At 37.3% G+C, this 17,257-nt stretch overlaps 1 protein-coding gene across 1 annotated transcript in view; it reads right to left on the minus strand.

The window, feature by feature from the left end:
* Window positions 1-17,257, minus strand: part of nbas (NBAS subunit of NRZ tethering complex) — a 183,363-nt gene that overhangs the window by 118,843 nt on the left and 47,263 nt on the right. The window contains 4 exon segments of the mRNA XM_058755173.1: window positions 4,875-5,104; window positions 7,920-8,022; window positions 8,113-8,235; window positions 16,735-16,797. Of these exon segments, the coding sequence (XP_058611156.1) occupies window positions 4,875-5,104; window positions 7,920-8,022; window positions 8,113-8,235; window positions 16,735-16,797 (519 nt within the window).

The raw sequence follows: 17,257 nt of genomic DNA on the forward strand, positions 1-17,257 counted from the left end.
CTAAGCTCTCTTTCATGTTTTACTGCACTTAAGGCTGTTTCACACTGAGCGCAGTGTGAAAAAGGGAGACGAATTGCGACAAATGGCGCTTTCACACCGAGCGCATAATAATGTCTATTTGCTTTCATATTTCATGTATAGAAAAATATTTGTATAATTTTTTTCATACGTAACAGCAGGAGATATTAACCCATGATTGACATATCTTGAGTGAATGAGAATCAATCTTTTCTCAGATACCAATGATAACAAGAACGTATCTCCTCTTCTCTCTCAGAATACTCTTCTTCTGTGTTTGTTTATACTGGTTTTCACTCTCGCCCTTTTGTGCAATAGCAGCTGTTCCGGGCACGTGATCTTAGCTCAAATCTAACTGGATGGCCCATTTTGTCGCGGAGTGATGGGGAAAAAAATAAATAAAATCGACACACAAGACGAAAAAAAAAAAAATCCTTGCTTTTTCACGCCACGAATGATCACGCCTGGTGTGAATAGCCCGATAGGGATATATTGTTTTGATTCATAATCATCATTGTGCCGAACATTCGAGTTGAATTTTCACGTTCAGTGTGAAAAGAGCTTTAAACTGTCAAATACACACAAGTTTATGTTAAAAATACAAGTTACAAAAACAGTCATTATGTCTGTGAAGGTAAACATTGCATGTTTATATAGATCATTGTATTAAGTAACAGCAGCATAATATACAGAACCTGCTGCTCTCTACGCTGTTAATACAAGCCAAACAATAACATAAAAACAGAAAATCAATCACTGCTCTTGAATGAATCATTTCTGTACAGTAGCTCTAATAAGACGACATTTTACTTGAATGCTGCTTTTAAATGCTAACGTGAAGATAAACATGGCAGATTGTGTGCTGCTCACTCGGGGCGGGGTTTCTGCTAATAGAACAGTGTTCGTCAACAGTCATGGGCGGGGCTTGTAAAATGTGACGTCACATTTTACAGATTCTGCGAACGGCTTATTCTGAGACAATGCTCGTCATTTATGGGGATTAAAAAAAAAGGAGCGGGTGGATTTTTATCATTATAGGGTGGTTGTGTACACACACTGCCAACACACAGTTATGTTCAAACAACATGTAAAAGTTAATTTTGCATAATAGGTGCCCTTTAAAATAATCCAACTAGTTAAAACCTCATATATCATTTAGACACACACATGATTTATTTCAGTGTTTGAAAGAAGAGGGAGAAAGGGACAGTTAGACAGGAACAGAAGAGAGATCTAGAGCATCTTTAGCATTCTGTCATTTTTTTTGGAATTTATTTTGCATTTTAACCTAGTTTGAAAATCCACAACAGATGTTTCTGTTCTTAACCTCTTTACAAAGTTAGATGTATTTAAAAGTACATGGCCTAACTCAACACAGTCAATATATCACAATAAAAATCAGATTTTTAAGAAAGTGCCATGCAAAAACTAACACCATTACACTAAAATGAGTGTTAGGACATTGCAAGGAGATTACAAGGTGGAATGGGTGGTTGCTAGGTAGTTGCTAGAAGGGGTTGTCTTGTAGGGCTACGTAATCATTTTTGTTTTCTACAACAAAAACATTCAGTAGTGGTCTGTGGAGGAAACATGCATTTATTTGGAGATCCAATAGTTTAAATTAGACCACTTTTAATCGCCCTTTCACTGCCCTCAAGAAAAAAAAAATCCTGATCGCATTTAAAAGTAATAACAGACAACTGCAGTGCATCAAATGTGGTAAAAAAAAAAAAAAAAGGAAGCAGCTCAAACCTACTTGGTTTGTTCTAGCCCATCAAGCAAGTACGGCTGAGTTTCCATTTACCATATTTGAATTGCTCTTTATATGTGTTTTGATCAATGTTAATATACGAAAATCTACAGACGACTTGGATTAAACCATTTGGTGGAATGGACTTTTAATGGAGGGACAGAAATCTCTTAGGTTTCATTAAAAATATCTTTGTTTGAGCTTCAAAGATGAATGAACATCTTATAGGTTTGGAACGACTAGTAAATGATGATTAAATGATGACAACTTTCATTTTTGGGGGAACTATCCCTTTAAATAGAACCACTAAAATTATTTTAGAACTACTGACTCCAAAACAGGACTACTGATTCTTTCAATGAAGAGGAAATCAGTCACTCTCTTTCCAGTCCTAGTTTGTCCCAGAATCCTTCACTGACACATTCACATTTTCCCACCATTTTGTTTTCCATCTTTCACAGTCTTTCTCTCTCGGTGGAGGCAAAAGTGCTATAATTTAAACATTAACCTCATAATTACTGTCTATCTAAGTTCCCTGTCTGTCAGTGGCATGTGCGAGTGAGAGAATGACAGTGATGTGAGATACGTGTGAATGCATAAGGAGTGGCGGCCCGTCCAGCTTCCAGCCCGTGAACAGACGACGGCCTAATTACTGACCCACTTTGCAACACGGCCCATCGCTCAGGGGCCGCAGTCTGTCACCCTTAGCGCTCCAGCCCAACACAACAAAAATAGACAGACAGACAGAGAAACTGGAAACACATTAACCTAGAGCTGCAGGGCGGAAGTGAGCGACCGACTGTCTGTGTCTGATGGAGTCAATCTCTCATTATGGCAGCTAATTACACCAATAATAGCCATTGTGAAGGGCTGGACTCATATCAGGCAGGAGACCAGAATGACGATGGACGGTTTGATTCCTGCGGGGTTTCTTCCTCTTTCATCATAAACTCCTCAAACAACTGCAGAGTTTGAAGAGGTAGTTTCAGGCTATTTTCACTCACGGTTTGATTGCTTGGTCCGAACTAGAAAACTAGTTTGATTCGACACCCCTTGCCCCCTGTCAGCTCATATTTCTCGACATGAGTACACATACTCACTTTATTACAGTGGTTATGCCAATATTTTGGCGTTTTAAAATTTGCATAATAAATGACAAAAAAATCGTATTCAAGTGTTAAGTTAAGTATTAAGTATTTATAATTTAGCTGACACTTACTAATGAGATGAATACAGCAACCTACAATACTAATTAGTTGTTAATTTTATGTATTACTGTAACTAGGCCTATATTACTCTGCTATTTATGTGTGTTTCCTGTCAAAAGTGAATAATAAATTGAAAAAATAGCAATAATAATAATAAATGTCATTTTTATTAATTTATTTTGAGGTATTTTAAGATATATATTTGCATAATTACAATTATTTATTATTTATAATTATTATTATTATTATAATTATTATTATTAGTAGTAGTAGTAGTAGTAGTAGTAGTAGTAGTAGTAGTAATATCGTTATTATTATTATTACTACTACTAATAAAATAATTGTAATAAAATAAACTGCTGTAATAATAATAATAATAATAATAACTCATTTTAATGATACAAAAAAGGACAATATCTCAGAAATTAATTAATTAAAAGCTTTACAGGATAAACAAAATAAATAAATAAATAAATTTGTCACTAACAATTTAACCCCTTAACTGTCACTCACAGTTTTGAACATAGACATTATAGTGCACTATCCAAACTTAATTTTTTATAATTCATGAATGAAAACATTTTCCAGTGTGATTTTGATGTACCATTTCCATCGTAATGCAATGTCTGATTTTAAAATGGGTTTCAAAGGATGAATTTTGAGATTTTAAGTTTTCAACTGATATATAATTTCTTATGATTTCTAATACGAAATAGAGAAAAAGGCAACTAAGGAGACTTTCTGTGACAAAGGTCAGAACTCCTGTTATGATGTAGATTTTTTAGGGCCACTCGTCATAAATTAATCCATTACTTTTCCTACATAATTTTTTAACAAAAAAAGTGGTAAAATACCTATTTAGGAGTCCTAGACCTTTCCAACGATATATAGTTTGTCATGATTAGATTAGGATTTAATTGTAAAATAGTGAAGTAAACGTAGGCGTCCCACAGGGTGGACGGTGACAGTTAAGAGGTTAAATTTGAACATGTGAAAGAGAATAAGGTTTGAGAATTAGGGCCGTCTCCCAGGCCACCAATACCTCATACCTAGAGAATGACTGGAATATTAAAATCTTAATTATTAAAAGGCTGAACACTACTTTGTGCTGTTATTGCTGGTTCTTATGGGATCAAATTCCCGCCAAATGTATTGCAGTCATGGATAAAAAACAAGCGTGAAACACAAAAATTAAAAACACAAGTAAAAAAACATTGCACAAAATTTAAAAATCAAAGCAAGGTTTTCAGAATGGCAAACAATGGTCACGGATTGAAAAATAATAAGTGTGAAGCAAAAATTTAAATACATTTTAAATCATATTGCACAAAACTGAAATATTAATGCAAAATTATCCAACTTGCGCACAAAATCATGTTCCCCTTGGTTATATTGCTCTGTTTTTTGTGCTCTCAGACACACTGCGCTTGCTTTTCCAAATGCTGCAGTTAGAGTTTCATGTAAATCAGGGAAGGCTTAAGCGTCATCATTGGTCCACTAGTTCTAAATTGACAGCTCCTCCTCTAGCCAATCAGTCGAAGAGGGGAGTTGACGTCACTCCAATGTGCCTCATGAGCTGCCGATGCTCAGTGCTCACTTGTACAGGTGGAACTGGATAACTGTCAGCTGGGGTAACATCTTTCCATACAGGACACCGTTATATGTGCCTGTCTGTCACTGCTGTAATAGATTATACTAACATTGGCCTACTTTTAGCTATACCCTGGATTTGGTTCACTCTCCAGCTATGAAACGAAGCAAATAATTAAAGAAATTAGCATGATAACATCATGTCGGGGATCTTAGAGGCTGAAGATAGGACGATATGACTATGGAGAATATTGCCCAACACTAGAACACACCATCTAAACAAATCAGAAGACCATCGGACATCATACCGTGCCAGGTTCATGCAGGGGTCACAGAGTGTGGCGGAAGAGTTGAAGTATTCACGGGCCGCAGCCAGAACCAGCTCCACGCTGCGACTATATGACACACGGGTGTGAGCTTTACCACGGAATGAAACGCTGACCGGAGTGTCTTCTGACATGGCGCTGCAGTGCATCAGCTGACCTGCCAGACGGACGTTTTCCTCTCGTCCCGAACATAACAAACTCTCCACAAACACCTGCATGGATGAGAGACAGAGATTGACAGAAAAAGAGAGAGAAAGAGATCAGTGCCGTGTAGCGGAGACCCACGGGAAGGACACGTTCAGGTGTGGCAATTAATCACCTGTCTTTAGTCAATTGCCGACAAGACAGAATCACTACAGGAGAAATATCAAAAACTGCTCTTTCAATGACAACACAATCTCATGAGCATCTCTGTGCAACAGCTGTGGTGTTCTGGGTAATTTCAATGTTGCCTTCAGCTACATTTAGGCAGAATAAGACATCAGTGTTTTGTGTGGTTAGGCCTATTTGTGTATTGAACCAAAAGTTCCCTCATTAAAATATCATAAAATCCAAAGAACAATCATTAATAAATAATAGACTGAACTAATTCTCTCTTGATTCCTGCTGTTCTTCACACAAAATGCACTATTATTTGTATTATATCTATTATTTGTTGTATGGTGATGTTGAGGGCTTATCTTTATACTTAAATGATGTTTGTTATTTGTTACTGCTACAGGAAGCAACTGGTGGGTTCCTGAGGTAAAAATAAAAATAAAAAAATTCTAAATTGGGGAATTGTTTTTTAATGATTTATAAGTTATTGAGCATCAAATCCTCAGTGGAGAAAATTAAAAGAATTTTTACGGTAGGAAGCAGAAAGTTGCGCTCAATAACAGTGACTATCACAATATAATATCACATAAATCAACAAATAGTATAACCCTGAGCTCTTAAACTGTTAAACACTGGGATATATTGGGATTGTAGCATGCCACCAGTGCACAATATTTCTTTTTTTTTTTTTTTTCATTTAATAGTGCATTTCCTTGTACAAGAACTACACATCCCACAACCCTGCTGAGAAATTTCAATTTCAATCAGACTATTAAAATATAAAAAACACACAAATTAATTAAAAAATAAAAATCACACAAGAACAGTACTGCAGTGACTGCCCATTCCCAGGAGGCACTGTGAAGTACACAACTTGGTTTCCCTACAATGTCAAACTACTATTGTTCAAACGTTTGAGCGTTTTCAGTTGTTTAATATTTTTTATTTAGCAAGGATGCATTGGACTGACCAAAAGTAACCAAAAAAAAAGTCACAAAATAGTTCAAGTGAATGCTGTTCTGTGACTATATGCATATATATACACATACATACATACATACATGTATGTGTATGTGTATGTGTATATATACACACACACACACACACACACACACACACACACACGTATAGAGAATATATATAGACACACATTTTGCAATAGACTTTTGTAAATCGACAGTTTCATATCTTTCCATCATCTTTCACAATGCTTCATATGATTGCAGTTCATGTATCTGGCTAAAAGAGACATTTTGCATTAGGTGAACAATCTAACTAAAATCAGCAAAACAAAGTGGCTTTACTGGGGACAGGTATTAAGACAGTTGCTGAGCAAACTTAAAAAAAAAATCAACAATTCTTTTTTCCCACCCACTGTGTGTTTGTGTGTGTGTGTGTGCTGCAAAACCTGAATGTCATTAACCGTGGCCCTTGGAGTTTCATATGGTCTTTAGAAATATAATCTGCAAGTGCTTTAATCTGTCTGCATTAGAGAATCCAATATCTGCAGTGCACATTGCACCTATAACCATAACACGGTTAACTCCCAACACCGCACAAATGAAATATCCGCCCCTGCTCGGTCTACGAGCCAATGAGCCATTCCTAATGCACACCCACAGAAGTGAGGCAGAGTTTAGAGCTGGTTGCTGAGGTTTGTGTAAGTTCATTAGCTGTTTAGCTATTGAAGAGATTTCAAAGCAACTCGGCTGCACTCTGTCAAATGGACCCAGACGCAGAGGGGAAATGGTGAGAATGCCAATTCCATAAAACTACATCCAAGTTCTTTCATTTTCCTCTCAGAACTTTCAATTTACTGTTCGTCTGGGATAGTCTTTCAGTAGCTTGGAGAAAAATACAGTGCAGGAGCCCTTACTGACAGGAACTGAGTAAGAGCAATTCGAACGGAGTAGAGGTTGAAGGATAATTCTCCTTTGTTGTTATGTTTTTTTCTTTCTAGTCACGAGGTGAGCAGCTCGGAGTTGAGGATGAACTCGGCTGTTCAGCTCTTGATTGTGATGAAGAAATCAATAGTGATGGGAACGCAGCCTCGTTAGAGAATGCCACTAAATTACAGAGCAAACAGACAAAGCCCACCGTCGGCATCAGACTAACGCGCAGCCTGAGACTCTTTCACACACACATATACCGACATACAGACTTGCACTAACACAGCTTATCAACAAAAGAAGGTAATGAGACGATAGATGATGTTGGAGCTGTGAGGCAGAATGAAACGGATGGAAAAGTAGAGTGGAAAGATCACAGGAACTTTACAAAACACTAACTCTGCAGTAAGGAGCATAACATATAGCATAGTATAGAAAAACAGCTCTGTGACAAACCAGACAAGTTATAACATCAAGATTAGGGCTGCACGATATATCGCATGCGATATTTAATGCGCATCTTGTCAGTAAAGCCGGTTCTGTAATCAGCGGTAATTTCCATCACATGCGTGATTTCACATGGAGCAGCATTTACTACACAGAGCCGTTGTTTACCGACAAGCTGCGCAACAACGGCTCTGTGTAGTAAATGCTGCTCCATGTGAAATCACGCACGTGATGGAAATTACCACTGATTACAGAACCGGCTTTACTGACAAGATGCGCATTAAATATCGCATGCGATATATCGTGCAGCCCTAATCAAGATCAATTCTAAAAATAAAATATAATAACTATATTTATATTATATGTGTAGTACCTGATGGCAAGTTTCTGGCTCTAGACAGGTATAAACATTTTGCTGCATGTCCAGGAGATCTTGAAGTAAACCTCTCCACACTGTCTCACTCACAGGAGGGTTTCTGAGCAAACAACAGACAGTGAGACAGGTGCACACTAGTACTGTGGGAAATGCTAAGGTGGCCGTGTGTGTGTGTGTGAATATGTCATACTTGCGTCCTGTGTGACGGGTGAGTCGGACCATCAGCTGGTGAGCTTCCTCTTTGCTGTTTTGACTGTTCCTCACGAACGAGATGGGTTTCTGGAGACCGTGTTTCTCCAACACCTCTGCAACACTGGGGAGAGACAGAAAATACCCTGATTTAAATAAAAGTGCCTAAACTGTTAAAACTGTCTTACAGTATTTATGAAGCCCTATAAAACACTGCTGTATGAATATACATCTCTTTCTCTGTACACTGCCATTTAAAAGTTTTTGAAAGAAGTCTCTTATACTCACCAAGATTGAATTAAATCAAAAATACAGTAAAAACAGCAACATTTTGAAACGTTGGTGTTACAGCTACAAAGAACTGCTTTAGATTTTAATATATTTTAAAAATGTAATTTATTCCTGTGATGGCAAAGCTGAATTATTTTAGCAGTCATTACAGTGTCACATCATCCTTCACAAATCATTCTAATATACTGATTTGGTACTCAAGAAACATGTATTATTATTATTATTATTATTATTATTATTATTATTATTATTATCATCATCATCATCATCATCATCGTTGATAACAGTTGTGTTGCTTAATATTTTTGTGGAAACAGAATTTAAGAACAGTAACATTATAAAAGCCTTTACTTTTACTTTACTGGCAATACTACTGCAGAATTTTATTGGATTCAACCAAGTGACATGATTTTGCAGTAAAATAGTTTGATTGGACGCATACCCTTTGATTTACCCGATAAGAATACTACACTAACATAAGATTTTATTATGTGCATTTAAAGGAATAGTTCACATCCAGAATAAAAAATGCATGATAATTTACTCACCCCCATATCATCCAAGATGTTCTTTCTTCATTTGAAAAGAAATGAAGGTTTTTGAGGAAAACATTCCAGGATTTTTCTCCAGATAGTGGACTTCAATGAGAGCCAACAGGTTGAAGGTCCAAACTGCAGTTTCAATCCAGCTTTACAGGGCTCTACATGATCCCAGCTAAGGAATAAGGGTCTTATCTAGTGAAATGATTGGTAATTTTCCAAAAAAAAGAGATACAATTTATACAAATGCTCATTACGCATGATGAACGAGGAAGTACCAGCCCAGCATTTACAAAGCGAACATGCAAAGACCAAATCACATGGCCTTTATAACAAACAAAAGAAAGAAAATGTTTATTTTTAAAATGTTTTGAAAATGACGCTAGATAAGACGCTTATTCATCAGCTGGGATCATGTAGAACCCTTTGAAGCTGTATTGAAAATGCAATTTGGACCTTCAACCTTTTGGCTCCCATTGAAATCCACTATCTGGAGAAAAATCCTGGAATATTTTCCTCAAAAACCTTCATTTCTTTTTGACTGAAGAAATAAGGAAATGAACATCTTGAAAAACGTGGGGGTGAGTAAATTATCAGGACATTTTTATTCTGGAAATGAACTAATCCTTTAACATCAGAACAGATCTGAGACCTATTTATGAGTTTCAACCTCTGAGGCGAAGTACATCAGAAGCCATGCCTGACCACAGCTACACGCTAACAGCTGCTCAGTGGAGCCAAGAACAGACAGAGGTGTCTGAATGAACCTCAGTGAGCTGAACTAGTGCCGTGTCTGGCTGAGATGCCCTCAATAAATGAGGATGCACCATCCCTTGGGAGCATCTAGCACAGATGTTTTCTGTTTCCTTCCTTTCTTCCTGTCTCACACTCCTTCCCTCATGTCTCTTTCTTTCTCTCAACAATCTGCTGGGGCCAGATTTGTTTTTTTCTGTTTCACTTACATATTGCGCTTCTCTCTCTTTTTAACTCCTCTCTCCATCTGTTTGTGGCTCTTTAAGTATTTTCCAGTGATCATCACCTGCTCCTGAAATAGCTGCTTAAACATGCAAAATGTTTTATCTTGTAATTTCATTTTGTTTTTGAATGCTTTATTTTACTGTACAACATTAGTAGTGCAGTGACACACACACACATACAGTATCTCACAGAAGGGAGTACACCCCTCACATTTTTGTAAATATTTTATTATATCTTTTCATGTGACAACACTGAAGAAATGACATTTTGCTACAATGTAAAGTAGTGAGTGTACAGCTTGTATAACATTGTAAATTTGCTGTCCCCTCAAAATAACCCAACACAGCCATTAATGTCTAAACCGCTGGCCACAAAAGTGAGTACACCCCTAAGTGAAAATGTCCAAATTGGGCCCAATTAGCCATTTTCTCTCCCCGGTGTCATGTGACTTGTTAGTGTTACAAGGTCTCAGGTGTGAATGGGGAGCAGGTGTGTTAAATTTGGTGTTATCGCGCTCACTCTCTCATACTGGTCACTGGAAGTTCAACATGGCACCTCATGGCAAAGAACTCTCTGAGGATCTGAAAAAAAAAAATTGTTGCTCTACATAAACATAGCCAAGACCCTGAAACTGAGCTGCAGCTCGGTGGCCAAGACCATACAGCGGTTTAACAGGACAGGTTCCACTCAGAACAGGCCTTGCCATGGTCAACCAAAGAAGTTGAGTGCACATGCTCAGCATCATATCCAGAGGTTGTGTTTGGGAAATAGACGTACGAGTGCTGCCAGTATTGCTGCAGAAGTTGAAGGGGTGGGGGGTCAGCCTGTCAGTGCTCAGACCATACGCCGCACACTGCATCAAATTGGTCTGAAGGAAGCCTCTTCTAAAGATGATGCACAAGTAAGCCTGCGAACAGTTTGCTGAAGACAAGCAGACTAAGGACATGGATTACTGGAACCATGTCCTGTGGTCTGATGAGACCAAGATAAACTTATTTGGTTCAGATGGTGTCAAGCGTGTGTGGCGGCAACCAGGTGAGGAGTACAAAGACAAGTGTGTCTTGCCTACAGTCAAGCATGGTGGTGGGAGTGGGCTGCATGAGTGCTGCCGGCACTGAGGAGCTACAGTTCATTGAGGGAACCATGAATGCCAACATGTACTGTGACATACTGAAGCAGAGCATGATGACGACCACTGCCTTGCTAAAGTAGCTGAGGGTAAAGGTGATGGACTGGCCAAGCATGTCTCCAGACCTAAACCCTATTGAGCATCTGTGGGGCATCCTCAAACAGAAGGTGGAGGAGCGCAAGGTCTCTAACATTCACCAGCTCTGTGATGTCGTCATAGAGGAGTGGAAGAAGACTCCAGTGGCAACCTGTAAAGCTCTGGTGAACTCCATGCCCAAGAGGGTTAAGGCAGTGCTGGAAAATAATGGTGGCCACACAAAATATTGACACTTTGGGCCCAATTTGGACATTTTCACTTAGGGGTGTACTCACATTTGGCCAGCGGTTTAGACATTAATGGTTGTGTGTTGAGTTATTTTGAGGGGACAGCAAATTTACACTGTTATACAAGCTGTACACTCACTACTTTACATTGTAGCAAAGTGTCATTTCTTCAGTGTTGTCATATGAAAAAATATAATAAAATATTTACAAAAATGTGAGTGGTGTACTCACTTCTGTGAGATACTGTACATATATACATACACACAGTGATGGCCAAAATTATTAGAACACTAGTATTTTCACCAGTTAAAAATGGTTTTAAAGTCAATTATTTCTATCTTTTGCTGTAGTGTGTCAGTAGGAAATATCAGTTTACATTTCCAAACATTCATTTTGCCATTAATTGCAATAATCCAGTGAGTTTTTTGAGACAACAGCCAGTGCTCCACATAGAGATCTGATCTCATCATCATCCAGTCTGTCTGGAACGACATGAAGAAACAGAACAAACTGAGACAGACTAAATCCAGAAGAACTGTGGCAACGTCTCCAAGATGCTTCAAGAGACTTACCTGCGAAGCTACCTGAAAAACTATGCGCAAGTGCACCTTGGGCAAAACATTGACAGCATCCACATTTTACAGCATTTTTGCCTAAAATGTTTAACAGTACTGTAGCTTTGCATGGAGGTTTCTTGAAGCATCTTGGAAACGTTGCCACAGTTCTTCTGGATTTTAGTCTGTATAAGTTTGTTCTGTTTCTTCATGTCGTTCCAGACAGACTGGATGATGATGAGATCAGAATGGCAAAATGAATGTCTGGAAATGTAAACTTATATTTCCTACTGACACACTACAGCAAAAGATAGAAATAACTGACTTGTGAAAATAATAAATAAAAATAATAATTATAATATATACACATATACATATATATATATATATATATATATATATATATATATATATATATATATATATATATATATATATATATATATATATATATATATATATGTGTGTGTGTACTGGTACATATGGTTTATAAGGACACAAATGTGTATAATAACATGGGTACAACAACATAAACATGGTTTATGAGGACACTTTCTGTGTCCCCGTAAAAAAAAAAAAACAAATATAATAATAATAATATATATATATATATATATATATATATATATATATATATATATATATATATATATATATATATATATATATATATATATATATATATATATATATATATATACGGTGTTTTATGAAATTCAAAAATTGCCAGTAGTTTCCTGTAAGGGGTAGGTTTTGGTGTAGGGCAATAGCACATACAGTTTGTACAGTATAAAAACCATTACGCCTATAGAGAGTCCCTGTAAACCACAAATGCCAGACTGTGTGTGTGTGTGTGTGTGTGTGTGTGATAAAGTGTATGCAAAATTTTGAGTGATAAACTGTAAAACAATCAACATAATGACTCCTAAAGCCACTTTTGGTAATATCTACTAGTTGTGAACATTTGAGAATGTCTACATTGATTTCTTCCAAAACAGCAAAGAAAATCCAGTTTTGATATGCCCACTTTAACATTCAAACAGAGAGCGGAGAGCAGGGGGGATAAAAGAAAACACTGGCAAAGACACAATTCAGATACAAAGAGGGGAAAGGGTAAATCTTGAGAGACTGAGAAAAACGAGTGATAAGTTAGAGAGCAAACAAGAGAAAAAGAGTGAAATTAAGGCTGCAGCGACTGTGCCCTCCCAGGCCAGTCATAAATATCTGAGAGAGAGACTTTCATCATCCTTTCCACCGACAGAATTCTAATGGATCTAGGAATGTGTCTCTATGGAGCCATTACAGGCTGATCACGTCACCTGAGCTGAGATTGACACACGCAAACAGACAGAAAGACAAAAACACTGAAATGCATGCAAACAAGGTGCAGCATATAACATACATACAAACATGCTTTGTTCAGACAGGCAGAACTCAATCTGTTTGGTTTGTCTGATTCAAATCAGTTTCGTTATTTTGTAGTCTGCACAAATTTGTATTTTTTTTATTAAAATTAAACCTAACGTTTATATATCAGATCCTAAAAATCTTTTTTTTTTGGAATGTGTCTCAGTCTGAACAGCCAGATTGAATTTCAAGTTTCTTTTGTCATTCAGGAAGTATTGCGTATGTAACATCACACAAAGTGTGCAATACAGTCTCAAGCGGTGAACAAATACACTCATTTCTGCTCCATCTTTCCTAATATAGCAAACTAACTGACATTATCTATGTAGTGAAAGGTAAATGAGTAAATGAGTGAACACTTTGACAGGTTTTGGACAGTGCATGCATGAATGCGTAAAATGCCTCTGTTCTCTCATGTGCTGCATGAGGGAGATGTCATGATGGACGTGAGCAGACCAAAAATTTCCAATTTTGCCATCCTCTCTCCCACAATGACAGCTATTCTCAGAAGTTGCATGAGAAAGTCTCTTGACATCGTGCTGAAGCTTACATCATTACACACTGAATACTGACTACACCAGCGGCTCTCAAACTTTTCAGGTCAAGTACCACCTCTGATCAAATCAAAACGTCCAAGTACCAGCGAGACACAACAATGTTCCTTTCTTTTCCATTAGCTTTGATTGCTGAAGGGCTGTGAGAAACATACACATAATGCTGCATTCAGATTAATATGGATAATTCTGCAGTTCAGAGAAATCATGTTGCTGTTAGACCCTAACAAGTCCCTTGACTGGCCCTTTGCAGACGTGTGGAAAGACTGTACCAGGAAACATACATATATCGCAATAATGACATCTAGAAAGGATTACAATGTATTTCTTTGAGTTAATATGCAAATTTTGCAGACCAATTCAAACACATAAATAATAAATAGCCAAGTATGGAATATGGTAATGTGGCCAATCTGTCTTGAAGTGTTTGAAACAGACTGGTTATGTAATTGATAAGCTACTGTGCTCAGAGTTGAGTGATGAATCCAGTGTTTCAGAGTAAAAATGAAGGCCACTTTTAAAAGCATGAAGTGATGAAATCAACCATTTGAAATTTACATCTAACACTGCTGAACTAATTAAATTGACTATGAAATACTGTTTTAAATTTGCAACGCTATATTAAACTACTAAATAATTTAGAAAAATATTATTGAAAAATATAAATAATACATTATACTTGGTTGACCATACGTGCGAGGATGCATGAATGTGATCAAATGTATGAGTATAGACATTGTTACAAAAATGTTGCAAAAATAAATCCAAATAAATACTGTTCTTAAAAAATAATCACAGCTTCCACAAAAACAATAATTGTTTTCAACACTAATAATGAAAAGAAAGTTACTTAAGCACCAAATCTTATGCCTGGCTCACACTACAGGAGTTTTAAAATCCTAACAGATTATGAAATCTGGTTGCAGCACACACATAAGGAGAATCTTTGCAGATTATCTTCCCTCAAATCTTAAACATGCACACACTACAAAATTTGAAATTCGTGGCGCATCACACACTACAAGATATTATTAAGATTATCATGGCAGAGGGAGCGCCTCACGTGATCTCATGCAGCAGCTCCTCAGCAATGTTTACATGTTTGCTAGCCTGCTAGCAGCTTTCACTCATCCCGTATGTTCAAAACTGAGGTGATTTCACCCCAGCGCTTCTCTTTCTCCTTATCGTCAGTTGTGATACGTGTTTGACACATTATACAGACAATTGTGTTACTACAAAACTTCAAGAAGCAGTTTCCTCCGTCTCCACTATTCAACGGAGCCGTACAGCAGCTGTTTTGCGGTCGCGCATTGGCTGTTAAAGTGCTGACGTAATCATATAGCCGTCATCATCCCGATTTAAATCCTAAATATCAAACATGTTTGATATGATCGGGGCGGCCCCGATTTGTGTGCTAGAGGATCGGGAGGTGCAAAGTTCTATCGGTGAACGCCTCACATTACCAGATAATCCACGCCGAACATCGGGACCGATCGAGGTGCTCGACAAGATTTTCCCTCCGATTCTCGGGAGGGGAAAATCGTGGCTAAATCGGGCAAAAAATCCTGTAGTGTGAGCCAGGCATTAGAATGATTAGAATGTTAGAATTATTGTTATATTACAACCCGAATTCCGGAAATGTTGGGACATTTTTTAAATTTGAATAAAATGAAAACTAAAAGAATTTGAGCCTTGGCCCACAGGACACGACGGCACTTCTGGACCATGTTCACATATGGCTTCCTTTTTGCATGATAGAGCTTTAGTTGGCATCTGCAGATAGCATGGGGGATTGTGCTTACCAACAGTGGTTTCTGGAAGTAGTACTGGGCCCATTTAGTAATGTCAATGACAGAATCGTGCCGATGAGTGATGCAGTGTCATCTGAGGGCCCGAAGACCACGGGCATCCAACAAAGGTCTTCGGCCTTGTCCCTTACGCATAAAGATTTTTCCAGTTTCTCTGAATCTTTTGATGATGTTATGCACTGTAGATGATGAGATTTGCAAAACCTTTGCAATTGGACGTTGAGGAACGTTGTTTTTAAAGTATTCCAAAATCTTTTTACGCACTCTTTCACAGATTGGAGAGCCTCTGCCCATCTTTACTTCTGAGAGACTCTGCCTCTCTAAGACATCCCTTTTATAGCTAATCATGTTACTGACCTGATGTCAATTAACTTAATTAGTTGCTAGATGTTCTCCCAGCTGAATCTTTTCAATATGTCTTTCTTTTTCAGCCCTTTGTTGCCTCCGTGCCAACTTTTTTGAGACCTGTAGCAGGCATCAAATTTGAAACGAGCTCATTTAGTGGATACAAGTGTAACATTTATCCTTTAAACATTTGTAATGCTCTCTATGTTCTATTATGAATAAAATATTGGCTCATGTGATTTGAAAGTCTTTTAGTTTTCATTTTATTCAAAAAAAAAAAAAAAAAAAAAGCGTCCCAACATTTCTGGAATTCAGGTTGTATATTATATTATATTATATTATTATATTACATATTATATTACATTACATTACATTATATTATATACAGTTCATAATATATATCTTTGAAAATGCTGAAAGACTTTAATTACACTGAACACTTGGTCATGTGTCAGACACTATGGAATGACATATCTGCCACACAAATAAATGCAATTATATTTAGATCTAAGTTCTGAGGATCATTTATGCCATATCAATATATTGCCAGCTCTAAAACCAATGTATGGTAAAGCATTAAGGCACTAAAACATGACAGACTTTCTATAAAGCTGCCATGAAATGATGTGTATTGTGTAAAGCAAAAATAATACAAATAAATTTAGCTTGACTCGACTCATTCAGTCTCTTCTTACCTCAAGTGTTTCTCAAGAGTGTCCACCTGGTCATGCAAGGCTTTTGTAGAGTCTGACTCTGGTCTGAGAAAGAGAGAGCAGTAAACAAATCAAATATTAGCCATCAGAACACTGCATTTATTGAAAGTCACTTCAACCTTCCATTATCTAATAACATCACCAGCTCAGTGCTTCAGTATGTCAGCTATTCTGGCTATAAGCTTTTATACTTGTTCTGTGTTATAAAAACTCATTGGCTATAGTGGCCTCTATGAATACTCAATACTTGTTTTCTATTTGATCACCAGACAAGGTCAAAACACACTACAATAGCGAGAGGGCTGGTTAGCAAGGTCCAGTTAGCATCTGCTGGCAGATGTTGTAACAACACCATCTGGACCCAAGAAGCATCTTTCTTCACAGACAGCCATTCAAACGTAGCAGAGGATTCTGACAAAATGAAAATGTTTGCTTGAGAGAATTAAGCTGCAAATATTTAGTTAAATTAATGACGGTATGGTAGAAGCTGAGCAACTGCCATTGA

The sequence above is a fragment of the Onychostoma macrolepis genome, chromosome 20, assembly GCF_012432095.1.
Source record: "Onychostoma macrolepis isolate SWU-2019 chromosome 20, ASM1243209v1, whole genome shotgun sequence".
Taxonomy (NCBI): domain Eukaryota; kingdom Metazoa; phylum Chordata; class Actinopteri; order Cypriniformes; family Cyprinidae; genus Onychostoma; species Onychostoma macrolepis.